General features: G+C 42.1%; 3 protein-coding genes and 1 pseudogene across 4 annotated transcripts in view; 2 read left to right on the forward strand and 2 right to left on the reverse strand.

The window, feature by feature from the left end:
• The window catches only part of LOC139375961 (AP-2 complex subunit mu-A-like), a 10,624-nt gene extending 6,730 nt beyond the window's left edge, over nucleotides 1-3,894 (forward strand). Inside the window, exons 4-12 of the mRNA XM_071117949.1 lie at nucleotides 12-94; nucleotides 354-489; nucleotides 785-929; nucleotides 1,347-1,367; nucleotides 1,846-1,971; nucleotides 2,160-2,295; nucleotides 2,506-2,603; nucleotides 2,734-2,845; nucleotides 2,963-3,894. Of these exons, the coding sequence (XP_070974050.1) occupies nucleotides 12-94; nucleotides 354-489; nucleotides 785-929; nucleotides 1,347-1,367; nucleotides 1,846-1,971; nucleotides 2,160-2,295; nucleotides 2,506-2,603; nucleotides 2,734-2,845; nucleotides 2,963-3,097 (992 nt within the window). The 3' untranslated portion in view covers nucleotides 3,098-3,894. The remainder of the gene's footprint in view (nucleotides 1-11; nucleotides 95-353; nucleotides 490-784; nucleotides 930-1,346; nucleotides 1,368-1,845; nucleotides 1,972-2,159; nucleotides 2,296-2,505; nucleotides 2,604-2,733; nucleotides 2,846-2,962) is intronic.
• A 1,973-nt stretch (nucleotides 3,895-5,867) lies between these two features.
• Nucleotides 5,868-11,386, reverse strand: LOC139375962 (phosphate cytidylyltransferase 1A, choline a). Of its 2 annotated transcripts, XM_071117950.1 has the most exons (10): nucleotides 11,040-11,379; nucleotides 9,279-9,377; nucleotides 8,501-8,621; nucleotides 8,254-8,353; nucleotides 7,944-8,060; nucleotides 7,579-7,730; nucleotides 7,384-7,462; nucleotides 7,143-7,285; nucleotides 6,279-6,467; nucleotides 5,868-6,072 (listed from the first exon to the last, which is right to left on the reverse strand). In XM_071117950.1, exons 2-10 carry the CDS (start codon nucleotides 9,287-9,289, stop codon nucleotides 5,878-5,880), a joined length of 1,107 nt encoding a protein of 368 aa, XP_070974051.1. In that variant the 5' UTR covers nucleotides 9,290-9,377; nucleotides 11,040-11,379; the 3' UTR covers nucleotides 5,868-5,877. The 2 variants fall into 2 exon arrangements, with proteins under 2 accessions (XP_070974051.1, XP_070974053.1); XM_071117952.1 differs by lacking the exon at nucleotides 9,279-9,377 and having other exon boundaries at nucleotides 11,040-11,386.
• A 1,961-nt stretch (nucleotides 11,387-13,347) lies between these two features.
• Nucleotides 13,348-17,547, reverse strand: LOC139375964 (stress-associated endoplasmic reticulum protein 1). Its single transcript, XM_071117953.1, has 3 exons — nucleotides 16,748-17,547; nucleotides 16,317-16,392; nucleotides 13,348-14,602 (listed from the first exon to the last, which is right to left on the reverse strand). The coding sequence occupies exons 1-3, from the start codon at nucleotides 16,829-16,831 to the stop codon at nucleotides 14,562-14,564; spliced, it is 201 nt and encodes a 66-aa protein (XP_070974054.1). The 5' UTR covers nucleotides 16,832-17,547; the 3' UTR covers nucleotides 13,348-14,561.
• An 823-nt stretch (nucleotides 17,548-18,370) lies between these two features.
• On the forward strand, nucleotides 18,371-22,802 carry LOC139375963 (thioredoxin reductase-like selenoprotein T1a; annotated as a pseudogene).
• Nucleotides 22,803-23,702: the final 900 nt, after the last annotated feature.

The raw sequence follows: 23,702 nt of genomic DNA on the forward strand, positions 1-23,702 counted from the left end.
TTTGTGTGCAGAGATCCTGGACTTCGGGTATCCCCAGAACTCTGAGACCGGAGCACTAAAGACCTTCATCACCCAGCAGGGCATCAAGGGCCAGGTGAGGCTGATGACCTCTGCAATGGGCTCTGTAGCAGAACTTGTGTGCTGTCTGTTTTCCAACTGTTTTCTAAAGGTTTCTCCTATTGTTTCTTCTTTCTCTGGGGTTGTGGACACTGCCGGATGCAGCATCAGGTAATGATGAGCCTCATTTGGTTTGGGCTGTTGATTTCAGTTCTATTTGGGACATTGGGCCTGGTTTCAACTATACGCTGTTTTTTTCCACTTCATATCATGTTGATCTCCCTCTCTTTTTACAGACAAAGGAAGAGCAGTCTCAGATCACTAGTCAGGTGACTGGGCAGATTGGTTGGCGTCGCGAAGGCATCAAGTATCGACGCAATGAGCTCTTCTTAGATGTGCTGGAGAGTGTCAACCTGCTTATGTCGCCTCAAGGTGACTGTTGGCCATAACACTTGAAAGTAAACGACCTAAACAGGTGTTGAATATGCTAAGAGCAAAAATAACTAGGGGAAGTGTAGGAGTAATGTTGTTTCAATGGGAGAATCACAATGACATAGTGCTCGCGTCCTCTCTCCTCGCCGCCTCCTCAAAACCCATTGAATGAGAGAGCCAGAGGTCCTTCCCCTCTGAGTTTCTCTTCCAATGGTTTTTGAGGAGAGAGGACACAAGGAGTATGCGATTGAGAAAAGGCCCTAATGATTGAACCTTTCACTTTTATCCCCTCCAGGTCAGGTCCTGAGTGCCCACGTGTCCGGCCGTGTGGTAATGAAGAGCTATCTCAGTGGAATGCCGGAGTGCAAATTTGGCATGAATGACAAAATTGTCATTGATAAGGCGGGTAAAGGCGGTGTCACTGATGAGGTGGGAAAGAGGTGAGTAAGAGGTTGTTTTTGGATTGACCCAGGGTTGGGGTTTATTCCTTTTCAATTCGGGAAGTAAACTGAAATTCCAATTGCAAATTTCATGAGGAGAATTGGAATTTCATTTTAGGTCCTGTTCTGAATTGAAAAGCATTTGACCCCAACTCTGGACAGAGCTTGTCATTAAAGGGCTGGAGCTTAATACAAGAGACTTGTGCTGCAGAATCAGATAAAGAATGTATTTCTCAATAAGATTTTCAACTTGGTGTTGATTCTGACTTATTCTTCTGTGTAGGAAATAGGAATGTGATCTTTATCAGACCAACTGTCAGTCCCTGGACTAAGACCTCTATATAGAGCTTGTGTTGAGACTTACCATTTTTTTCCATTCGCTACATCTTTCTTTCCCTCTCTTGTTCTGTACCTCAGTGATTTAGGGGGAGGAGGAAGGTACTGTATTGATATCTGGCCTTACTCCCATACCTCCCTGCTGTCTTGTCTATGGTGTCATTAATGGCGACTGCTTTACTAAGCATTTGAGGAGGCTCCCAACATTTACTGTATTAATCGAATAGTGTGACTGCTAATTGATGAGAATCTAACTAGCCTCCTCAAATCTTTAGTGGACTTCCCAATGGTTGTGTATTTCTTAGTAATCAGTGAGTGTTAGCTTTATTACCCACCCGCTTGACCCTTAACCCTGACCCAGTCTTTGACAGGGATGGAGATTAGCATCCACTGGGTTGCTGTGGTATCCCTTTTTGTGTGTCTTTATGTGTTGTGTGTTTGGGTGGTGGTGACGTGTTAGGAAGTGGGGAATGTAGAGTAGTGTGTTTAAATGGCTGGTTTGTGCGTTAGTTTTTAATGTCTGTATGAACAGGTGTGTATGGTGCATAGACAGTCAACCCTTCTCCCTCTGCTCCTGTAGTACCAGTGGTAAGCAGTCCATAGCCATCGACGACTGTACGTTCAACCAGTGTGTGCGTCTCAGTAAGTTTGACTCGGAGCGCAGCATCAGCTTCATCCCCCCGGATGGAGAGTATGAGCTCATGAGGTAAGTGTGTCACAGGCTAAACTTCAAACCTATATTACCCTGTAAACGCGCATGTTTTGTAAGTCATCCCGCTTTCTGTGTGCATTTATATGTGCCCAATGATTGTGCCCCTCCATCTTTGGACGTCTTTGTACTGTTGCCCCCTGCGTGTGTCTGCTTTGACATGAGTTTGGTGTGGGTTTTACCAGGTACCGTACCACTAAAGACATCATCCTACCTTTCCGAGTCATTCCACTGGTCAGGGAGGTGGGCCGCACCAAACTGGAGGTCAAAGTGGTCATCAAGTCCAACTTCAAACCCTCGCTCCTGGCCCAGAAAATTGAGGTAGCTATTCAGCCTTTTGTCTTTTTACATTGTGGTTAGTAACCTTGGGGTAAACCTGTTCTTCTTTTGAATTTATATTATGTTTGGTCTCATAAACCTTGTATTTTCTTGGTCTGTGAATTTCACCTATTGTTATTCTAGAAAGTTTAGGTTTAGACTGCTGTATGAGAATTTGTTTATCATGTTATGACTTGTTTTCTGTTGCTCCAGGTGCGCATTCCCACGCCGCTCAACACAAGCGGTGTCCAGGTGATCTGCATGAAAGGCAAGGCCAAGTACAAGGCCAGCGAGAACGCCATCGTATGGAAGTTAGTGTTATTTCAACCCTCTGCTTCTTCCCATCACCGTACCAAAGATCACACTCTTGTTTTGTATCCCCTTCCTTGATTGTGAATGTCTCTTTCTGATGTTGTATTGTTGTGTGTTTCCTGCATGTAGGATCAAGCGCATGGCTGGGATGAAGGAATCTCAGATCAGTGCTGAAATCGAGCTGCTGCCCACCAACGATAAGAAGAAGTGGGCCCGTCCTCCCATCTCCATGAACTTTGAGGTAAGGTTGCAGTCACACTCACCCTCTCAGCAGTAATGACAAATGTAGCATTTTAGCATACAGTATTAATATGCAGTTGTGTAGAACTTGTAACCTGGATGTCTTTGTACCCCTCAGGTTCCATTTGCCCCCTCCGGGCTGAAGGTGCGTTACTTGAAGGTGTTTGAGTCCAAGCTGAACTACAGTGATCATGATGTTGTCAAATGGGTGCGCTACATTGGCCGAAGCGGCATCTACGAGACTCGATGTTAGAGCGCGAGTTGAGGCATACCTAACATTCTCCCTCCACACTTTACATATTTTCTTATGTCCCTCTCTCTTCCCTCCATCTCTCTTCCCTTTATTCTGCAATGTTAGGGATGAATTAAAAAAAAAAACTGGCATAACGTACAGATACTGTATATGCAAAATGTGAACCATAGTATGGCATCTCTTACTATGGTTAAAGGTAGACTCAGCGATATGATGTAGAAAGTAAACAGCATAGTGGGTCGTTTTCTGCAGCAACTAAGAGCGTTGAAGCTCAACTTCTCTGCTATTTTGGTGCCCTGCACTGTGAGAGCTAAGTGTTGCATCTTGCTCATTTCAATAGCCAGTGCTGCTCATGGCAACATCATTTCGATGAGTCTACCTTCAACTTGCAAACAAGCTGCCCCTGTATAGAAAGAATACAAATAACGTGAAAACTGGTGGGGTTGAAGGGTCCATAATGTGGAGGAAAGTCCGGGTTAAGTGTTACTGTCCAGTCTGCAGTTTTTATTAAAGGGTCAAGGTCTTTGAAGCGTCCACTTGTTATCCACCGTTTTTCTAAATGGCCTTTTCAGTCCAACATCCTCTCTTACCTGTGACATGCATCTAGTGAGCTTATTGATAATTGGCTGTTTGTAAATGGTAGTTTGTTTCTTTGGGTGGAATACAACCTGAGCACTACAGTGGCTTGGCGCTGACCTGCCTTTTCAGAGCCCGTGATGAGGTCGCCCCACATTGGTCACATTGCCTTGTTTGTAAAACCTGGTGACTGTCCAGTAAAATCCCATCATGTAACCAGCTCTGCCTGTCATTGTCTTTTTCTAAACTGGATGGTTGGAGCCCTGAATGCTGATTGTCTGACAGACCGTATACCACGGATGTTAAACTATTTACTGCTCTAATTACATTGGTAAACAGTTTATAATAGCAATAAGGCACCGCGGGGGTTGTGGTATATGGCAAATATACCACAAACCCTTGTGCCTTATTGCAATTTACATGAACACGTGCTAGTAAAGGATAGGTTGTGTTCCAGGCAGACTACATTCTAGTCTTTGCATCAACCAATAGTTGTGTGCCATGTCATCAAATTGCTATATGTGGTTACCTGATATGACCGACACCTCTAGGTGTTGTAAAATCTGCAATGTAGTCATACTGGAACGCAGCCAATGGGGGATTTGATTAAGCTGGCCCAAGTTTGTACCGGGTGAGAAGTGATTGAACAAATTTCAAAACTAATGCAAAGCCAGGACACTCAACAAAGTGACCTATGTCAAGCACGTAGAGTAATGACTTAGGATAGCTGCATAGTTTCTCTTGATAACACATACGTGCTGTGTCTGCCTTGCCAAGTAAAACTAGTTTTGGAAATGTTTCTGAACGTGCATTGATTGGGCTGTGACCCTTGTCAAATCAATCGCCCAAAACCTGAAGGATAGGTCCAGCTAGTGCACTGAGCAGGGTTCTGATTTAATGTGTGTCTGGTGTGTAGTAACTGCGTCTTGGTTGTGTGATCACTCGGCTATTACAATAAGCATTGAGTTTCACAATCAAGCAGGAGGATTCAACTCAGATTTTTTTTTAAAGAAATTTTACATGGTTGTGGTTAACTTTTTAAAAATTCCATTTTCATGTTCTACTGGTTTCTCTTAGCCCTACAAATTCAACGCAAACAATAATAGTTAAAACAATGTTCTTGTTTCCATGTATATAGTTAGACAAGTCTTGCCACCAAGTGATCTATAGCCCATGCCCCTAATGAGAAGCAATTTTAATGGACTGATTCTTAAATCTAATACTATGCTTAAAATAATCCCATATTTCAGCTAGCCTACTGTATATAGGAAATACATTTTTTTTTAAATCCTGCTTTGCCACCATGGAGACGAAGCCCAGTAAGGGATGGGCCAACAGCCAAAAACAAGCAATGCCCAACTACAGGAGGGAGAGATGGGACAATTGTATTCCCCAGTCGTTTTTAAAAGGAAGTCTTGTTATTGGGCACATTGTTTTTTGGGGTTTGACAAGAACCTCCTTTGAGCCCTACTGAACAAGATCTAGTTCTGGAGTTCAAACGCTGGGCACTATACTTAAATCCACTGTCCAAAGACTGACCATCAAAACCAACTAAGCATTATTACAATGTGCAAAAAAAAAGTCAAGCTGAATCCAGGTCAGTCCATGGATGGAGGACATTGACATGCCTACACAACTAGCAGTTTACACACATACATGCACAATAACACTTTGAGGGGAGAGCAAGGGACTGATGGTTCCTACATTGCAAAGAAAAAGACTCAGCTCTGCTGAGAAGGAATTCAACAGTGCACTCAACACAATAAGGGGGGACACTTGAATTCCCCACTAAACTCAAGGTTAACAAGAAAATCACCTCGCTAAGATTGACATCTTGAGTAGGAAGCGTGCATCAGAGAGAAATTATTGATAATGTGAAATAAAAAGTGACGTGAAGGGTAATATGAACACAGCTCCAAATGCCTCCAGTGAGTAGTGGTTACTGACTGAATAAAATTAAGAGATGTGACCGCTACACTGCATCAACCCTCCTTGGACTGACAAAGTAGTACAGTCCATAAGAAATGGACACCAATTGAAAAAGGGAGTGAAAAAATTAAATGGGTAGAGCAAATGAAGTGAGAGACAATGCTATACATATATAAGTGGACATACTGATGATTTGTTTGGAGGGGTTGAATGCTGATATTGTTGACGGACCGAGGGGCGGGATTAACAGACCAAGATAAAAATAAAAGTGAGCCTTAATCTTCATCAGACTCATCATCATCCTCGCTGATGTGGTATCCCCGTGCTGCGCTGTGGTGGGATGGAGGGGAAGGTGAGGCCTTGTTTAAGAAGGGCGAGGGGGAACGCTCGCGGGTGGGGCTGCTGCTGGGGCTCTGTCTGGGGCTGATGGCCTGCAGCATGCGCCCTCTGCCCTCCTTCAACATGTGCTTCTAGAGAGAGAGAGGCAGCATCTCAGTCTAGATTCCAAGTTAATTTGTTGTTCTTAGGCAATAAAACAAATCCACGTTGATCTACAGCACGACATCTTCCTTTGAACGCTTCACTATATTATTCCCCAGAGCAGTAAATTAGGATTGCCACAAAAGACATTCTAGTCTACATTAAAATACACACACAAAACAAAAAAAGGTCTCACCAGTGCTCCCTCAGGGCCAAACATCTGCAGAAAGTTGCCAATGAACTCCCGGGACTTCTCCTCCCACTTCTGGATGAGGTCAATGCTCTTGTTCTCCACCTTCTGCACAAACTCTTTACTCTTCTCCTCCACATCTTTCACCTTCCTCTTCACCTTGTCCACACGTTCCTGCAGGTGGTACTTCTTCTCCTGAAAGACAGGGACACAGTGTCATAACGCCAGACCTTGGCAAGTGAGGCTGCACTAAACTAGTAAACAAATCATGTTTCCTAGCAGCTTTTATTCAAATACAACTAGTACTACAACGAATTCTGATTCCACTGTCTTCCATGACAAATATACCTTTCACACCCTTTTCTCCCCAATTTTATGGTATCCAATTGTCCCATCGATGCAACTCCCCTACGGACTCGGGAGAGGCGAAGGTCGTGAGCCATGTGTCCTCCGAAACACGACCCTGACAAGTCGAACTGCTTCTTGACACACTGCTCGCCTAACCCGGAAGCCAGCCGCACCAATGTGTTAAAGGAAACACCGTCCAGCTGACGATTGAAGTAAGCCCGCCACAAGGAGTCGCTAGAGTGCGATTGGACAAGGAAATCTTGGCCAGTAAAACCCTCCCCTAACCTGGACGATGCTGGGCCAATTGTGCGCTGCCTCATGGGTCTCCCGGTCATGGGCTGGCTGTAACACAGCCTGGCATTGAACCGGGTCTGTAGTTACGCCTTAAGCACTGCGATGCAATGACAAATAGACCAATAGCTAGCTACCTCTCACAACTACTGCTCCTTATGACTCATCAAAAGTCATCAACCAAATACCATCATTACTACTAATAATAATGATAGTAACATGAAGTGTTACATTGATGAAGCTGACGTTGAGCTCCTTGGCCGTGTAGCCGCGTTGCAGGTTGCGTCTCACGTACACGTCATAGTCGCGGACGATGCGCGTGATGATGTCCGAGGTGGAGATTCCCTCCGTCCGCTGGGTAGGCGCAAACATGCCTGTAGGCACAAAGGGCCAAAAGGTGAGAGATGTCATCGTGACACACGGTCCCAGGACATTCATAATGGACATTCCTGCTGGTTGTTATGGTACCCACCCGCCTCCTTGATGTGCTTGTAAACGTCGTCCTGGCCTGCTGATGTATATGGGATGTCGTCATGAGCAACAAAGTCGATCTGGTGGGGTGAGGGGGGTGAACGAGAGAAGGAATACATTATACACCGCACAGACAAAATACACTCTGAACGCACGACATTGCGTTCCATTCCCCCCCATCCTTCCTCTCTCTCACTCTGTGCTTGGAGAGGAACTCGGGCGTAAGCGTCCAGGGCGCGTTCCTGACGACCTCGTCCACGTAGCGACAGTGGCTGACTGCGTCGTAGCGCTCGTCCTCGTTCATCACCGTGAACCCCTTGAACTTGTGTGTCAGGTCGTCACTACACACTGAGACGAGAGGAAAAGAAGCATGGCGGTTCAGGGGAAGTGAGTCAACTTGAATTAGTTCTAGCACTTTACATAGAGGGTGCTTGGCGTTATGCCTCCGAAAAACGATTTCCTCTGAAGAACCAAATAAATGGACAGACAGTAAGCCAGCAAGAGGGCACTCAAGGCATGTTGAGCGAGGAAAGGTTGACACAACCAGAGTGAGACACTCACCGCCCACAATGAGGTGTGTGTTCGGAAAGAGGCCCTTGGCCTGCATGAGGGCCCGGGCATGGCCTGAGTGGAACACATCAAAGATGCCATCTGCATACACCCGAACTGGCCTATCAACTGTGGGAGAGAGGGACATGATGGTGATGACGGCCAATCACAGGTCACGTCATTAACAGGTCACGTCAATAGAGAAACATTCCTTATATTCTCAGAACTGTTCATGTCTTTTGAATGGTACTGCTTGCTACAGTTTGAGAGTGATTGAGATGTGTTTCTGAGTGTAGTGTGTGTTGATGTGTGTGCGACTCACATGGAGTTCCCCTCTTGGCCTCGTCCATACTGACTCGCAGGTATGGAGTGTCCTCAGCCGACTCCAGCTCATCAGCATAGGGGGCGGGATCTTTTAAACCCTAGTGTACGAATACACATTATTACCATGACAACCATGAGAAGGGTTTCCTTCATAAGAATCATGACTCATTATCTTATCTTAACCACCACATCAACTCCCTGTAAATGAAGTCTGCTCACACACATAAAGCCTCTTCCTCACTCACCACGGTGGATCTTGGGACTTTCCCTGGCCGTTCTACCTCCTCGGTCTCTCCGTTAGACCCATCTCTCCTCCTCTTCCTGGACAGGCTGGACCGGCTTGAGCTGTGGGCCTCCATCCCGGGGCTGAAATGTTACACACACACACACAGTAACAGCTATCATCTTGCTTAAAGAGAAAAAGCAATAAGATGCACTATTCCAAAAAAGAGAATTTGCTGTCTGCATGGACAAAAACAACATTCACCTGTAGCGGGATGTGCAAACAAGGAGTCTTATTGCAGCTACTGAAGGTTATACCTTTGTAAGAAATAAGCCTGTCAAAATAACGGAAACCCCAACATAAAATGTCTTAATAGGGCTTTGAGCCACCAGATCAGCTTCAATGCACCTTGGCATAGATTATACAAGTGTCAGGAACTCTATTGGAGGGATGTGACACCATTCTTCCATGAGACATTCCATCAGCTGTTTTGTTGATGGTAGTGGAAAACGCTGTCTCAGGTGCCGCTCCAGAATCTCCCATAAGTGTTTGATTGGTTTTAAATCTGGTGACTGAGACACACACCCTTTAACCCCCCTGTTTCAAAGTCACAGATCTATTTTCTTCTAGCCATGGTAGTCAAAATAATGGGCAACTGGGCATTTATATACATGACCCTAAGCATGATGGGATGTTTCTTGTTTAGTTAACTCAAGAACCACACCTGTGTTGTAGCACCTGCTTCCAATATACTTTGTATCCCTCATTAACTCAAGTGTTTCCTTTATTTTGGCAGTTACCTGTCTGTCATAGATCAGTCTCTCCCCAATGAGTCTACATTGAATGCAATTCACGCCAATTCCATTATCCACCACAAGGCGGCGTCCATCCACTGGGCACTACAAGGAGGTAGAAAGGTCGAGTGGTGTGTTTCTGCGTATGCCGGCAGGGTCGAATGGTGCGGTTACATAATAACCCAGGCATGTTCTCAGTGAACACGTTCACTGGCCTTTCAAATCACTCACACTTTGAAGTCGACACTAATCACTTATGTAAGGGGGGGGGGGGGGGCGCTTGTTGCGCAACAAACTCGGCCTTTCTTGGACTGTTTCAGAGATTCACATGTCATGTCTGAAATTGGTTGCGATAAGGAGAAAACCAAGGACGATACATGCGATTAAAGTGATAGGCTTCTTGAAATGTAAACTGTTGCCAAACTGAAACAGTTAAAACACAACGTTCCCATAATTATTTACCCGTGTGTATGTTCCATATGGGACCTGTTAGCGACTTTAGACTACAAAAGAATATTCCATTCTAGTCTACATCATCTAGCAACGTGACTGTGTGGGCTTGTATTACTATCTTCATGGGTACCGAAAATCCCCAAAAGGATAGAAAAACAAGGAAAAGTCTCCCTCATTGGGACAGTTCCCACTTCCCCAAGAGGACAAAGGCTATTTTATGCTTAGGGGTTAGGTTTAGGGTTACAATTACGGTTAGGGGATAGTGATACGAGTTCGGGGTTATTGAAAATATGATTTTTTTATTTAAATCAATTTTAGGTCCACACACGGATAGTAAAACGTATGGTGGGTGTATGTATCACCAACGTTGTCACTCACTCACGGGCTTCCTGTGTCGAGTAAAGGCGTCCACATGCTTACTATCCAAAACAGTTCAGTGCATATATTATGATGACACTTTGTGACGTTATGGTCTTCGGCAAGGTTTTTTTTCCCGGTTGTTCATGCACACAAAATATTTTCTCGAGACGAACCTTCGACCTTCACTTGAAAGTACCTATACTTGAATAACGATGGAAAAAAAGCAGCAATATTACTATTTACCCATCTTGAGTTACTGTGTAGCCACTCTCAAAATAGTCAGAATGAAGTCAGAATGAATCTAAGATAACTCAAGAAATCATTTAAGTTTGACGTTTTTGCCAGTCTCGCAATTTTACATCAAACGGGGATGTTTGGTGCAGTATTTCATAGGTGAAAACATTTGCATGAAAATTAGTAATCTCTTGTTGACTGACAACAATCACCAATAAAGGAGCATAGACTCAAAAAAGTGTGTGCACGACCAGCCAAAAAAAAACCTAGCCGAAGACCAAAACGCCACAATATGTTGTCGTTATATATGCTTAACTGTACCAAACTGTTTGGATGCAAGTATGCCAATGGATGCCTTTACACGGGAAGCCTGTCCGACCTTGTGCAGCTGTAAGCAAAGCTGTGTGGGGCGTATCTGCTGGCTACAATCTACAGCAATCGATTGTCATCTGATAGTAGAGAGAAAGACGGAGGTAGGGGTTATCACACGTAGCTAGCTTCGTTTAACTGACAAGGAGAGAGTGACCTCGAAGTGCAGATGTCCAGTCTTAATAACAAGCTGTCTTACATATATTAGCTTGACTATCTCTGACAATCCAACAAAGTACGTAGCTAGCTAGGTAGCCAGTTGTACCAAGTATAACTCTATGGGAAAGCAATCTGATCACACTATAGCTAGCTAGCTAAAAATATTTACTGTAATATGATTCACGAACTTACCGTTGTGCCTGGCCTGGGTTTTGCAGTGGAGAAGTAGCTAACGTTACTGTTGAAAACTAGCTCATAGGCAGTGTTCTAGGAAAATCTTTGCTACCTACTGACTGTGAAGTTGGTGCGCTTTCTGCTGCTAACTAGCTAGCTGTTGGCTAACGCTAAATGTAATAACTAGCTAGTATAACAATTTACCGACTCCCAACATGCAGGTAACGTTAGTCCAATGTCACGAACTGTGCCAGCAGCTCGATATGTAGAGGGGAAGAGCAGACGGATTATCAACATAGTACTTCTGCAATCCTCGGATTGACAGGTTTACTCCACATAGGAACTACAACAACCAGAACATCTTTCCAGGAAGTGACGTTATTTTTTAATGGATGGCCTGACGTTTCCGGTGAATTTTCCGCTGAAATCTCTGAAGTCGGAGAACGGTATTATTCTGCCACCTTGAGGCAACTAACTATTCAGGCAAATTCCTTTTTAGGAAACTACAATTTTATGTATGTATGCATGCCAGTGGAGGCTCCTGAGGGGAGGATGTCTCATAATAATGTATGGAACGAAGTGCTATGACTGTAATGCAGTGAATGGAATCAAACATCCAAACCATGCGTTTGATATAAGTCCAGCTATTATTTTGAGCCATCCTCCCCTCAGCAGCCTCCACTGATGTGTGTGTGTGTGTACATACAGTTGAAGTCGGAAGTTTATGTACACTTAGGTTGGAGCCATTAAAACTCATCTTTCAACCACTCCACACATTTCTTGTTAACAAACTATAGTTTGGCAAGTCGGTTACGACATCTACTTTGTGCATGACACAAGTAATTTTTCCAACAATTATTTACAGACAGAATTTTTCACTTATAATTCACCGTATCCCAATTCCATTGGGTCAGAAGATTACATTCACTAAATTGACTGTGACTTTAAACAGCTTGGAAAATTACAGAAAATGAAGGCCTACCTTCAAACTCAGTGCCTCTTTGCTTGACATCATGGGCAAATCAAAATAAATCAGCCAAGAATTTGTTTGTAGACCTCCACAAGTCTGGTTCATCCTTGGGGGCAATTTCCAAACGCCTGAAGGTACCACGTTCATCTGTACAAACAATTGTACGCAAGTATAAACACCATGGGACCACGCAGCCGTCATACCGCTCAGGAAGGAGACGCGTTCTGTCTCCTAGAGATTAACGTACTTTGGTGCGCAAAGTGCAAATCAATCCCAGAACAACAGCAAAGGACCTTGTGAAGATGCTGGAGGAAACAGGTACAAAAGTATCTATATCCACAGTAAAACGAGTCCTATAATCAACATAACCTGGAAGGCTGCTCAGCAAAGAAGAAGCTACTGCTCCAAAACCGTCATAAAAAAGCCAGACTACAGTTTGCAACTGCACATGGGGACAAAGATTGTACTTCTTGGAGAAATGTCCTCTGGTCTGATGAAACAAAATAGAACTGTTTGGCCATAATGACCAAAGTTATCTTTGGAGGAAAAATGGGGATGCTTGCAAGCCGAAGAACACCATCCCAACCGTGAAGCACGGGGGTGGCAGCATCATGTTGTGGGGGTGCTTTGCTGCAGGAGGGACTGGTGCACTTCACAAAATAGATGGCATCATGAGGTAGGAAAATTGGGTGGATATATTGAAGCAACTCTCAAGACATCAGTCAGAAGTTAAAGCCTGGTCGCAAATGGGTCTTCCAAATGGACAATGACACCAAGCATACTTCCAAAGTTGTGGCAAAATGACTTAAGGACATCAATGTCAAGGTATTGGAGTGGCCATCACAAAGCCCTGACCTCAATCCCATAGAACATTTGTGGGCAGAACTGAAAAAGCGTGTGAGAGCAAGGAGGCCTACAAACCTGACTCAGTTATACCAGCTCTGTCAAGAGGAATGGGCCAAAATTCACCCAACTTATTGTGGGAAGCATGTGGAAGGCTACCTGAAACGTTTGACCCAAGTTAAACAATTGAAAGGCAATGCTACCAAATACTAATCGAGTGTATGTAAACTTCTGACACACTGTGAATGAGATGAAATAAATTAAATCTGAAATAAATCAGTCTCTCTACTATTATTCTGAAATTTCGCATTCTTAAAATAAAGTGGTGATCCTAACTGACCCAAGATGGAATTTTTACTGGGATTAAATGTCAGGAATTGTGAAAAACTGAGTTTAAATGTATTTGGCTAAATTGTATGTAAACTTTAGACTTCAACTGTACATGCAAATATGTTAGTATTTATTCTGGGTGATGATTGGTATCTTACATAAGAAAAGCACAAAATAATGTACCAATTATCATATTTTATTAATTTCGCTCTTACATTGCCAGCATACTTTATGCACAGTAAAATAACCAGGTTGACATTTTCATCCAGCCCTTAATATTTACTTCTAAACACTGGTTTAGTGAAGATAATTACATTTTATCCAGTAATCTTGAGCCTTGAACTGTTTCCGTAAACATGAGGACAGGACGTCAGATCAACTACCAAAGCTTGAAGATGTCCTTATCTTACTTTTACTGATCCATATTCAACTGACTGTGGATCAGTTGACAATCCCAAAGCCGCAAGAATAGGCAGGGCCAATCAATAGATACAAAATATTTAAAAAGTAGATGAGGACTAGACCGCAAAAAACAATAGGACTGCTTATCATTACGTACCACTAATTTCTACCAAAACCATATAGTTTGCCCAACTTCTTAAACCAACGGCTTTGAGCATTCCATTTGTAAGACAAGTTTTTTAATTATAGACATTCAGGAACTCTTTGATTATAAGGTGTCATGTAAATGCATCATAATGCCATAACTTCAATGTCCTAACTTTCTAAATACATGGCTCTGGTTTCTACCATTTAGTTGTTCTTTTGGCATGAGTATTATATCCAGCTTCAAATCTTGTGCTAAGATTTGTGTTGCTGAATTTCTTTCCAGTCTGACCAAGGCATTTGGCCATTCTACCAAACAGAAAACATGTTCAAAGCAAAACAGAACATTTCTTTCAATACACTAAATTAAAGTAGAAATTGTAGTTCATTTTACACACTGAAATTACAACAAAGTGGTGGCAAATAAGACTTCTAGAAAGGACCACCAAAAACAGAGCTCACAATTCCACAAGATGGCCAACTTGCCTGAGATTGACAGAGCCCATCACCTTACTATTTCAGAAACCCCACTATTGGAATGCAGCTTGATGGCTTTTTGTTGTGTGCTGAAAATTGTTAACCTCTATTATTTAAGGCACAAGGTAGGAATGACTTGACAGAGCTTGCCAAAAGTAACCAGCGACAAATAACAAAGGTCGAACAAAATAATACAAATTAAGAACAGAAAGTCACAAAGTGCAAGACAGTGGCTCATCGTCCTTGGCCTAGCTGTGTGCAACTTAAGAAGACTGAGAATGTTGAGTGAAGGATAATGGGACGTCATCGAGCTGAGAGAGGTGGAACTTGGTTGGGCGGATACTGAGTGGAATGAACGGGGTGGACATTTCATCCTACATGCCCATCCGAATGCTCTGAATGATCTGGAAGATAGCTGTGGAGAGAGATAATTCAAATGTCAAGAAAACAAATCTACACTGGAGTTCATTGACAAGGAATTTAGCTGAGTCAAAGAACCCCTCAGATGATGCTAGAAAACCCTGACCCAAAGTGAAGGTTTTTATTCACTGACAACAGCAGTCGTCATTGAAGCTCGGAACACTGTTGGGAACTTACCAGAATGTACTGCTGGAATAGTTTACATTTTCTCCTTTCTTTTAACTTGCCAGTGTGACTATATCCCTCCTTTCCTGCAAAGTATTAATTTATGTTTCCAAGGTGACTAATGTAATTGCTCTATTATGTTCTGCTGGAATCTCTGAAAGTGTTGCCAAACCCACTGACTACTAAAAGCCTGGACTGGGACAAACAGCGGGAGGGGAGGACAAGGGAGTAAGCCAAAATGTCAAATCAGACCACACAGAAACAGTACAAACATTCTGTCTGACCCAGGATAAATGACGAAAACAGACTCCCAACAGTTAGCAGGCGGAGTTCTTCGAACACTTATCAAAACGGGTCTTTCCCTAATATTAGCTGAGAGAGGCAACAAGCGCATTGATATTGCCTGTCAAAAAGCAAATATTGACAAAAAGATAGATGTGCAGAGGCTGACAACCCTATGGCTGTGAGGAGATATAGTGGTCCTTTGTAGCTCCGTTGGAAGAGCATGGTGCTTGTAACGCCAGGGTAGTGGATTCGATTCCAGAGACCACCCATACGTAAAATATATGTATGCATGACTGTAAGTCACTTTGGATAAAAGCGTCTGCTATATGGCATATAATAAAGAGCCTAACAAACCCCTAATGAGACCATTGCTTGGTTTGAATACGGTATGAAGGTCCTGCCTACTTCCTGGATCATGTCCCACACTGTTTTTCAATGGCCTTATTATAGCATCATGAAACCGTGACCATTTAAGATACTGTATATGTACAATTCTATTAGTATTTGTGGATTAATTTAATTCTACCCAATGCCTTTGAACATTTTCAATGACACAAAAATAAAATGTAATTGAAAAACCTTAATGAAAGGCATCAGGTAAATGTAAATGATTCCACAAATATGAATATAATCTTTAATAGGAATTTGATGATATAGTCTTGAAGGCCATTCAAAAACTGAGTGGTCCATGATCCAGGAAGTAGGCGGGACATTCATACTGTAGACGTGGGTGTATACTAGGAACCAAACAGGGAGGGACCTACCTGAATTTGTCCAATAGAAACTAATTTTTGTTGCAAAAGATTTTCCATTTGCTACAGTTTGGACTAATGATTACACCCCTGGTCTACTTCAAAGACTGTTTGTGAGATAAGGTTATGAGATATGTTTTTTATTTCAACGTTATATTCAGCACCATAACAAGTTGTACAAGACATCACATCTGTGGGAATGTGAACACCTGCACACACTTGAGAGAGAAAACATGCTCATTTCAGATATGAAGAAAGAAGCAATGGGAGGACACAATTTGCCCCAGCACTACGATTTCACATTCCAAATCTACACCTGTAGACCTCAAAGGTATAGATAGGTAAGCAATTTGGTTTCATCTGGCCTTATAACAAGCTCGGCAGAATGTTGGATACACCTTTCCAATCCTTTCAGATCAACAAAAGCGTCTGGGATAAAGTATGGATCCATTTCAGAGTTCTGCTCATCATCACTGGGTAATTAGTAAAATAGTCAACAGAACTCACCTGATCCACACACAACAAAGATGAAGAGGGCCAACAGCCATGGTCCCACAGCCACCTTATCATCTTGAGGGTTTCTCTGTGAAACCAAATACAGTACACGTCATGGTACTGTACTAACATGGCAACGGTCAAACATGTATCATTCTCAAACCGGTAATCAGAAACATACAGCTGTTTAAATAGAATGTAAACAACTTTGTATGATGTTACATTTCATGGATACTATCGCAAAAGCTGACCAAAGATTGAAAGCTTGAGCTGGGCAACTTGGCAATTTGCATATACTATGGGCAAAGCATAAGTAAATGTAGACAAAAACGAAACAAAAAACTAGCAAACAATCAGAAAATTAAACATTTGCTAGTTACTCATTTTAAGTAACATATTCCTTAACCCGTTTGCAAACCAAAATAAAATGGTTCAAATGTTACCGTAGATTTGGCTACGTTGCCTCTTTGCGTGATATTCTTGCTGTGTTTTTCGTTGGCCATACGAATCCTCTGTTTGGCGACCATCTTCCAAATAAGTAGGTTATGAATTATTTTACAAAAATGTGGAATGTTAGTTATATGGTTAATCTGGCTCACTGGTATGCAGTTGGCACTCGTCTACTCTACAGTACAAAATGTTTCAAAAGGGAGAATAAAAGCAGGGCAAATGTCTACGTATGCAAAGTCTTAAGCCCGCCCACACAGGAAGACCGCATTTCGAACGTGCAATGTATATTTGCTATATCTTTCCGCCGCTCACTGTGTGGCGATATAGTTCTTCCCACTTTGATCATTACAAACTATCGCTTACCATATTATTGCATTTCCTAGTGTAGTTTCACAATTCTAGTACTTCAGCTCTTTCGACTTTGATATATGTAGTAAATGCAAACCTAATGCACTTGACTTCGATTGCTGCATTGACAGAGACATGTTCATGTCAAATTCATTTCAGTAGTTTTTTAAATTCATTTCAGTATTGTCTTCATTTTTGTATATGGGAACATGTAAGGTAGAAAGGACAATGGTTACCCAAACAAACAATGGTCAGAATGTACTCAAGCGGCAGAGTCGATATTCGCGTTTATAAACCCAGGGTCGTTACAGTACTAATATATCCAATCCACAGTTAGATGACAGGCAAGGCACTGCACTTGGTTGTGTGCAGTAAGATAATTCAATATTACAATTGACATATTTTTTGTTGTTGATAATTCAATTGTACAGGTAAACGGTCACCTACTCATGCTCGTTGCGCATCAATTTTAAAGCGTTTGTTCTTGTGATGCGGTCTTTAATGATGACGTGTATCTATTTACCTATGCCAAAGAGTTTTATAACTAAACCAAGATAGACCACAGCTTGTCATTTCAATTAGCTACAAATGAGTCATAGTGGCAGAACACGCAAAAGCTAGCGAGATCCCATTGGCGTGTGCTAATATATTTCCGTTAAGGAACGCCTACTCTGAGTAAACAACGGCATTTAAAAAACTTTTGCAAAGGGTAAAGTCTACAAAAGTCTAAACAGGCTTTCTCTGGTTGAGCAACGTTCTTTTTTATTTTACCTTTATTTAACTAGGCATGTCAGTTAAGAAAAAAATATTATTTTAAATTAAGGTCTACCCCCTAACCTGGACGACGCTGGACCAATTGTGCGCCGCCCTATGGGACTCCCGATCACGACCGGTTGTGATACAGCCCGTGATCGAACCAGGGTCTGTAGTGACGCCTCTAGCACCGAGATGCAGTGCTTTAGACCCTCAGGAGCCTTAAAATTGTCTAGTTAACGTGTTTTTTGTAAGTGGCTTTGAAGGTGTACTGTCATGTATATTCATACTCAGAAAAATCACAGAATTTATTATACATGTGCTTAATTTTTCACTGAACTGTGACGTTTCACTTAACTCAATTTCTCGGGCAATATGCTGCGTTCATACTAGTCGGAACTCTGACATGTCCGACTTGCTAACTGGTTGCAGTTATATTACATGCCGCGTTCAATCAGTTAGCAAGTCGGAAATGTAAGTATTTCTGAATTCCGTCTAGAACGTGAACCTGGCAATAGTTTCACAGAGCAGAGTGGGGGACGGGAGCACCGGACTGATGCAGTAGTGAAGAAATCGTAGCAGAATGGCGGAGAGGTGGATACCTTTTTCGATCATATTTCTAGGAGTTCTCTCCTTGTATTGTGCTGCGTCGGCTGATAACAGCGGCATTAAGAAGATGAAGATGCAATTTGCAACAGGGCCACTTCTTAAATTCCAAATCTGGTAAGGGAGTACAATACATTTTGAGTAGACCTCTGTTGTTCAGTTAGCATTAGCTACTTGCCTGTGTGTGTCTAAACCGAATTTGCATTTCCTGTCTCGGAACAAGAATCGTTATAATTTCCATGTAATCGAATTGACTGTCAAACTAGTGTAGCGTCCCATATTTTTGTTCAAAACATTATCTAACCTATTTTTCTTGAATTTATTATTTAGCTAGGAGTAACGAGCTAGCTACGGCAGTGCAAAGCTACTGTAGTTAGCTAGTTACCTAATAGGATTTAACTAATTCTGCTCAGGAAGTTGGGTGGGTGCAGACAAAACCATAATCAGCGCAGTATTTTTGGTTAGCTAACAACATCCACATGTTTATGTAGCTAAATGACAACCGTGTTTTGTCTGTTGTTAATTAATCATCTGTAGGTGAGAGTTTGAAAAAACGTCTAGTTAGCTACTCCCACTGTCAAATAGTTAATCCTGTGATTTGCGACCCTTGTAGGCAATAATTGTTAGATTAATTTATACCATATCAAGAGCATGGTATTAACTCAAACCAAGGGAGATTTGTGTTTGGAATGTGAAATGGTTATGTTCAGTAGTTTAATGATGCATTTGTGCAATAGAGTAACCGTGTGCCATACAATGAAATGTGCTTTACATGCTTTACTGGCAACACACCAGTATTAGCATGGAAGTCGCAACAACCAATCAAAGATGACTTTAGTTTGTGTATATGTTTGGCTGTGACCAAGTGTATCTAGCCTTGCCTCTGAGGACTGTGTGTTATTCTGAGTGCCCCACTATCTGTTCCCCTGACTCTGGCCCTGTTTGACTCTCTCCAACTCTCTCTCAGCATCTCCTGAGGGTATAAGAGGGTGTTTGAGGAGTACATGCAGGTCTTGTACCAGCGGTACCCAGACATCCGCATTGAGGGAGAGAACTACCTTCCTCTACCCCTCTACCGGTAAATTATACTCAATGATGTATATAAACCCTGGGTTGCTGATGTTATGTATTGGCCATTGAGAGGCTTTGAAGCCACCGGTCGGCCATATTGGCACTCCCCAGTAGGAGCAGTCCTCCATAGGAATGAATGTAATTCTACAGTATTTCAGTTCAATGTTTCAAGAACTAAATTACATGTATTTACATATTTGTGTTGTTGTGGGGACATTAGTCATCTCAAAAAATTATACTTTAATTGACATGTTTTTACCTTTTATTTTTATGTTTAGCTTACAATGTAATAATGCATAATGTCATTACAATATGCATTGAGGTGTCTGTAATAATGTAGACATTAATACATTAATTTCTATAGGAGTGCTAAGATGGAGGCACAGTGGCTTCAACACAGCGCTCCCTATCAGACATCTTGTGTATATCAAAAGAACTGGTTACACTGTGTGCCACCATACCATGGAAACACTTGACACTTACATTTGAAGTGTATTGCAATGTATTCTTCCATGTGTGGTTGTTAACAACAAATTGACCCTCAGGTCTTCATCTGTTCTGGGCCTAAGGGCTAACACACTACATACTGCCGGGTGCAAAATCCTTTTCTTTGTTGACGATTTACACCTTGATATCTGCCACTGTGTTCTACCCTCTCTCTGGAAGTTGACATCTTGTTTGCTGTCCTCAGACATGTTGCTTCCTTCCTGTCCATGTTCAAGCTGGCACTGATCGGACTGATCATCATCGGCAAGGACCCTTTTGCCCTCTGCGGTATGCAAGCCCCAGGCATCTGGGTCTGGGGACAGGAGAATAAGGTGAGACTCTCTTAGGTAAAAAATGCTACATGACACTTGGTGTTAGCATCACAGGCATACCGTATGTTATTGTATAACAATACTCTATAGTTTAAGTATAGCCATGTTGATATGTGTTTATTTAACTCAGTCCTTAAGAGATACATTGAAAATGTAAGAGTAGTCATAGTCACTACTGAGAGACACACACACTCTCATACCTTAACCATGGGAGTTCGTAACAACTGTTTGTTGTTTTACCTGGCTATGAACCTGGATCTCCACGGTAACATGAGCCAGTGGTGCTGAAGTAGAGTTCACGCAGTATTGAAATCCCATCCATATATACCTTGAGCTCCAACAGTAGAGCGAGAAAGTTAGATGCACAAATACCCCCCCCCCCCCAAAAAAATGCTGCCCACCCCTGGTGAGAGGTTAGCATGTCTTGGGGGGGGGGGGGGGGGATATTTGTGCGTCTAACTTTCTCGCTCTACTGGGGGGTTATGATAGTTATGATTAATTATGATTAACTTTCTCACTCATTATTCATGATTCATTCAGGATTATCTGTAATCATGGTAGCATCCACATTAATGTAGAAGTGTTTTGAAAACATTCTATTCTTATTTACAATCAAATTTACTCCAAAATGACACATTATTTTCCATTAATTTCTATTGGGCACAAAATAATCTGAAACACAACCAAAACAAACAGCAAATGCATCTAACACGTTTATAGAATAACAGTCTTGATGTAGTCATTGCGTTCTAGGAATATGGGATGAAAATAATAACCTTTTTACTACTTTAATACACAAGTGAATTTTACCCAATACTTTTGGTACCCTAAAATGGGGGGTTCACCTGATATGGATGAAAATACCTTCAAATGAAAGCTTTAACCTCATTGTCATTATATCATTTCAAATCCAAAGCGCTGGAGTACAGAGCCGAAACAACAGTCCCAATAGTTTTGGTGCTTACAATATATGCAAAACACACTGTGGGCAAATAAGAATGTACTTGGGTTATGTAAGCAGTAACACTGGAGCACTATATTACTCTTGTGTGTTCCTCTGCCTACCGCTACAACATGTTGCTGTTTTATCCTTGAGCTGGGGTACACAGGCTATGGAACAATTTGAGATTGTTATCTATACTTATATACATGTTATATGCAAACTTTCTAACTCAAATTGACAACCAGTGAACTTTGCCCCAGTAATCTCAAATCCTGATGTGTAGACATCATTTATCTATGTGTCATGTTAGACACCAGAGAAGATGGAATCCCTGGCAAAACACTCATCGATTGGTTTTGATATTGAGTTTCTGTTTGTGTCTCTTTCAGATTTATGCCTGCATGATGGTGTTCTTCTTCAGCAACATGATTGAAAACCAGTGTATGTCAACAGGAGCGTTTGAAATCACGTTAAACGGTAAGGCTCACTTTGCCACATTACTTGTTTGCATGAGTATGCACAAATCCTCCACGGACCTTGCATCATTGTAAAACATCACACAGAAAAGAGTGCGGAGAGTTGATTTGTTTGTACCTACCTGGGCAGATGTGCCAGTGTGGTCCAAGCTGGAGTCAGGTCACCTGCCCTCCATGCAGCAGCTGGTCCAGATCCTGGAGAACGAGATGAAGATGAATGTACCCATGGACACACTCCCCCACCACCGCTCCTAACCCTGTCTCATCCCCCTGGATGGAGCCATAAACCCCTCCACGTACGGAACCCTCCTCCACGTCTTCTATCCACCTCAGTCTGCACAGTGGAAAGAACCACCATCTCTCACACACACACACACACAATATCTCAGACTTATTTACAATGTGGTATGGTGTTTGTGTGCTTAAATGTTCTATTCACATGACCATAGTTTAGGAATACTGAACCTACCTAACCTTCCATCAAAAGTTAGGGTGTCATTTTTTTGACAGAACTTCAAGGACTTTTGGATGCGCTTGACGTACTCACTTTTGTCTCTATTTCCTCTGCAGGTTTGAGGTGGGTTTCTCAATGGACTGTGAGGTGATGTTAATGAAGGTCTGCGCTGAAGGCAGGAAGACTGCTAGCTCAGACTGGATGTCCCCATTGCTCCTCACCACGCCCCTTAGACGCCCTGCCCCTGATGCTGGCTTGGGATCTATGGCAACCGCAACAGCCATTTTCTTGTACTATTACTACTGCAGATCATTCATCTTGTTGCAATAAACATTCAGTTTTGTCTCTTATGCTCACATGGATCAATTTAAGCACAACAATATTGATGTGAATGGTCAGATATTAGAGATTAATATAGATCCCCTCCCCCCCGCCCTTCCAGATCACAGGTCTTTAATTAGCCACACATCGATCCATGTGAGTTAGGCATGACCATAGGTGGCGTGTCCATAAGGCCAAAATGAAATAGCCTAATTAGCCTTTTCCTGTCTATACAGAAATAAATAAAATCATTTAAAATGGGCTACTAAAGTATGATTTCCCACAGCGGGTCATAAGCATTGCCTGCAGTCGGAAGGAAAGGCAGCACACGGCATACACCAAATGCATGATTGTTTAGTTGTTACTGTCATTGAAAAGCAAAGGCTCAGCCAGGCGTTTCAAAATACAATCGAAGAAAACCTAGTTTGAGAAGTAAACCTTTATTGCTGTCAGGAGAAAACAATGAAAAGACTAATCTGACTTTTACTATAACAATTATCAACTTAATTGAGCTAGTGGACCCCATCTTGACAGCGGTGTGAGTAAAATAAAATGTTTTAAGAGTTAATTTCCTCCAATTCTACACATTTTTCTGTGGGGCAGAGAGAATATTTTACTGTTTTAAAGCTAGTTTCCTATAATTCTACACATTTTGCTGTGGGGCAGAAAGGAAAATTAGCTGTTTTACAATTCATTCCCTGCAATAATATATATTTTTTTGCCATCGAGAGGAGAGAAATGCTTGCAGTTTAATATATGAATGAGACTAACAAAATCAACAGTGGCTGGTAATTTGACCATGACAACAAGTCTAGATAGCTGACCGCTAAACTCATTTAGCAATCCCCCCCCCAAAAAAATGCTGATGTAAAACCAAATTTCGAAATTGCTCCTTGTGCATTCTACTATTCCGAGGGCCGCCAGTTGCCCTGTCCGAAGCCTACTGTACGCTATACATGCTCAGCATTACATCCAACAGGTATTGAGTTATATTATTAGCCTAAATTATGACAATACAATCTACTCATCACATTACGAATAGTAGGCTTGCATAAGTACAAATGCGATGATGCATGGAATGCTTTATTTTAAAGGTGCATTTTTATGGTGAAAATGTGCTTCCCCAAACTTAACTCACACGCCTCATAGTCATGACGT

Source organism: Oncorhynchus clarkii, chromosome 20 (assembly GCF_045791955.1).
Source record: "Oncorhynchus clarkii lewisi isolate Uvic-CL-2024 chromosome 20, UVic_Ocla_1.0, whole genome shotgun sequence".
Taxonomy (NCBI): domain Eukaryota; kingdom Metazoa; phylum Chordata; class Actinopteri; order Salmoniformes; family Salmonidae; genus Oncorhynchus; species Oncorhynchus clarkii.

Bases quoted from the DNA above. Each gene is read 5' to 3' on its own strand.
- LOC139375962 (XM_071117950.1), bottom strand. The intron at 7,731-7,943 runs GTGAGTGTCTCA...CTCTCGTCTCAG, and splicing joins CACACACCTCATTGTGGGCG to TGTGTAGTGACGACCTGACA. The intron at 7,286-7,383 runs GTGGGTACCATA...TTGTGCCTACAG, and splicing joins CAAGCACATCAAGGAGGCGG to GCATGTTTGCGCCTACCCAG.
- LOC139375964 (XM_071117953.1), bottom strand. From the start codon at position 16,831: ATGGTCGCCAAACAGAGGATTCGTATGGCCAACGAAAAACACAGCAAG. The intron at 16,393-16,747 runs GTAACATTTGAA...TTGGTTTCACAG, and splicing joins GCAACGTAGCCAAATCTACG to AGAAACCCTCAAGATGATAA. The intron at 14,603-16,316 runs GTGAGTTCTGTT...CTCTCTCCACAG, and splicing joins CTTTGTTGTGTGTGGATCAG to CTATCTTCCAGATCATTCAG.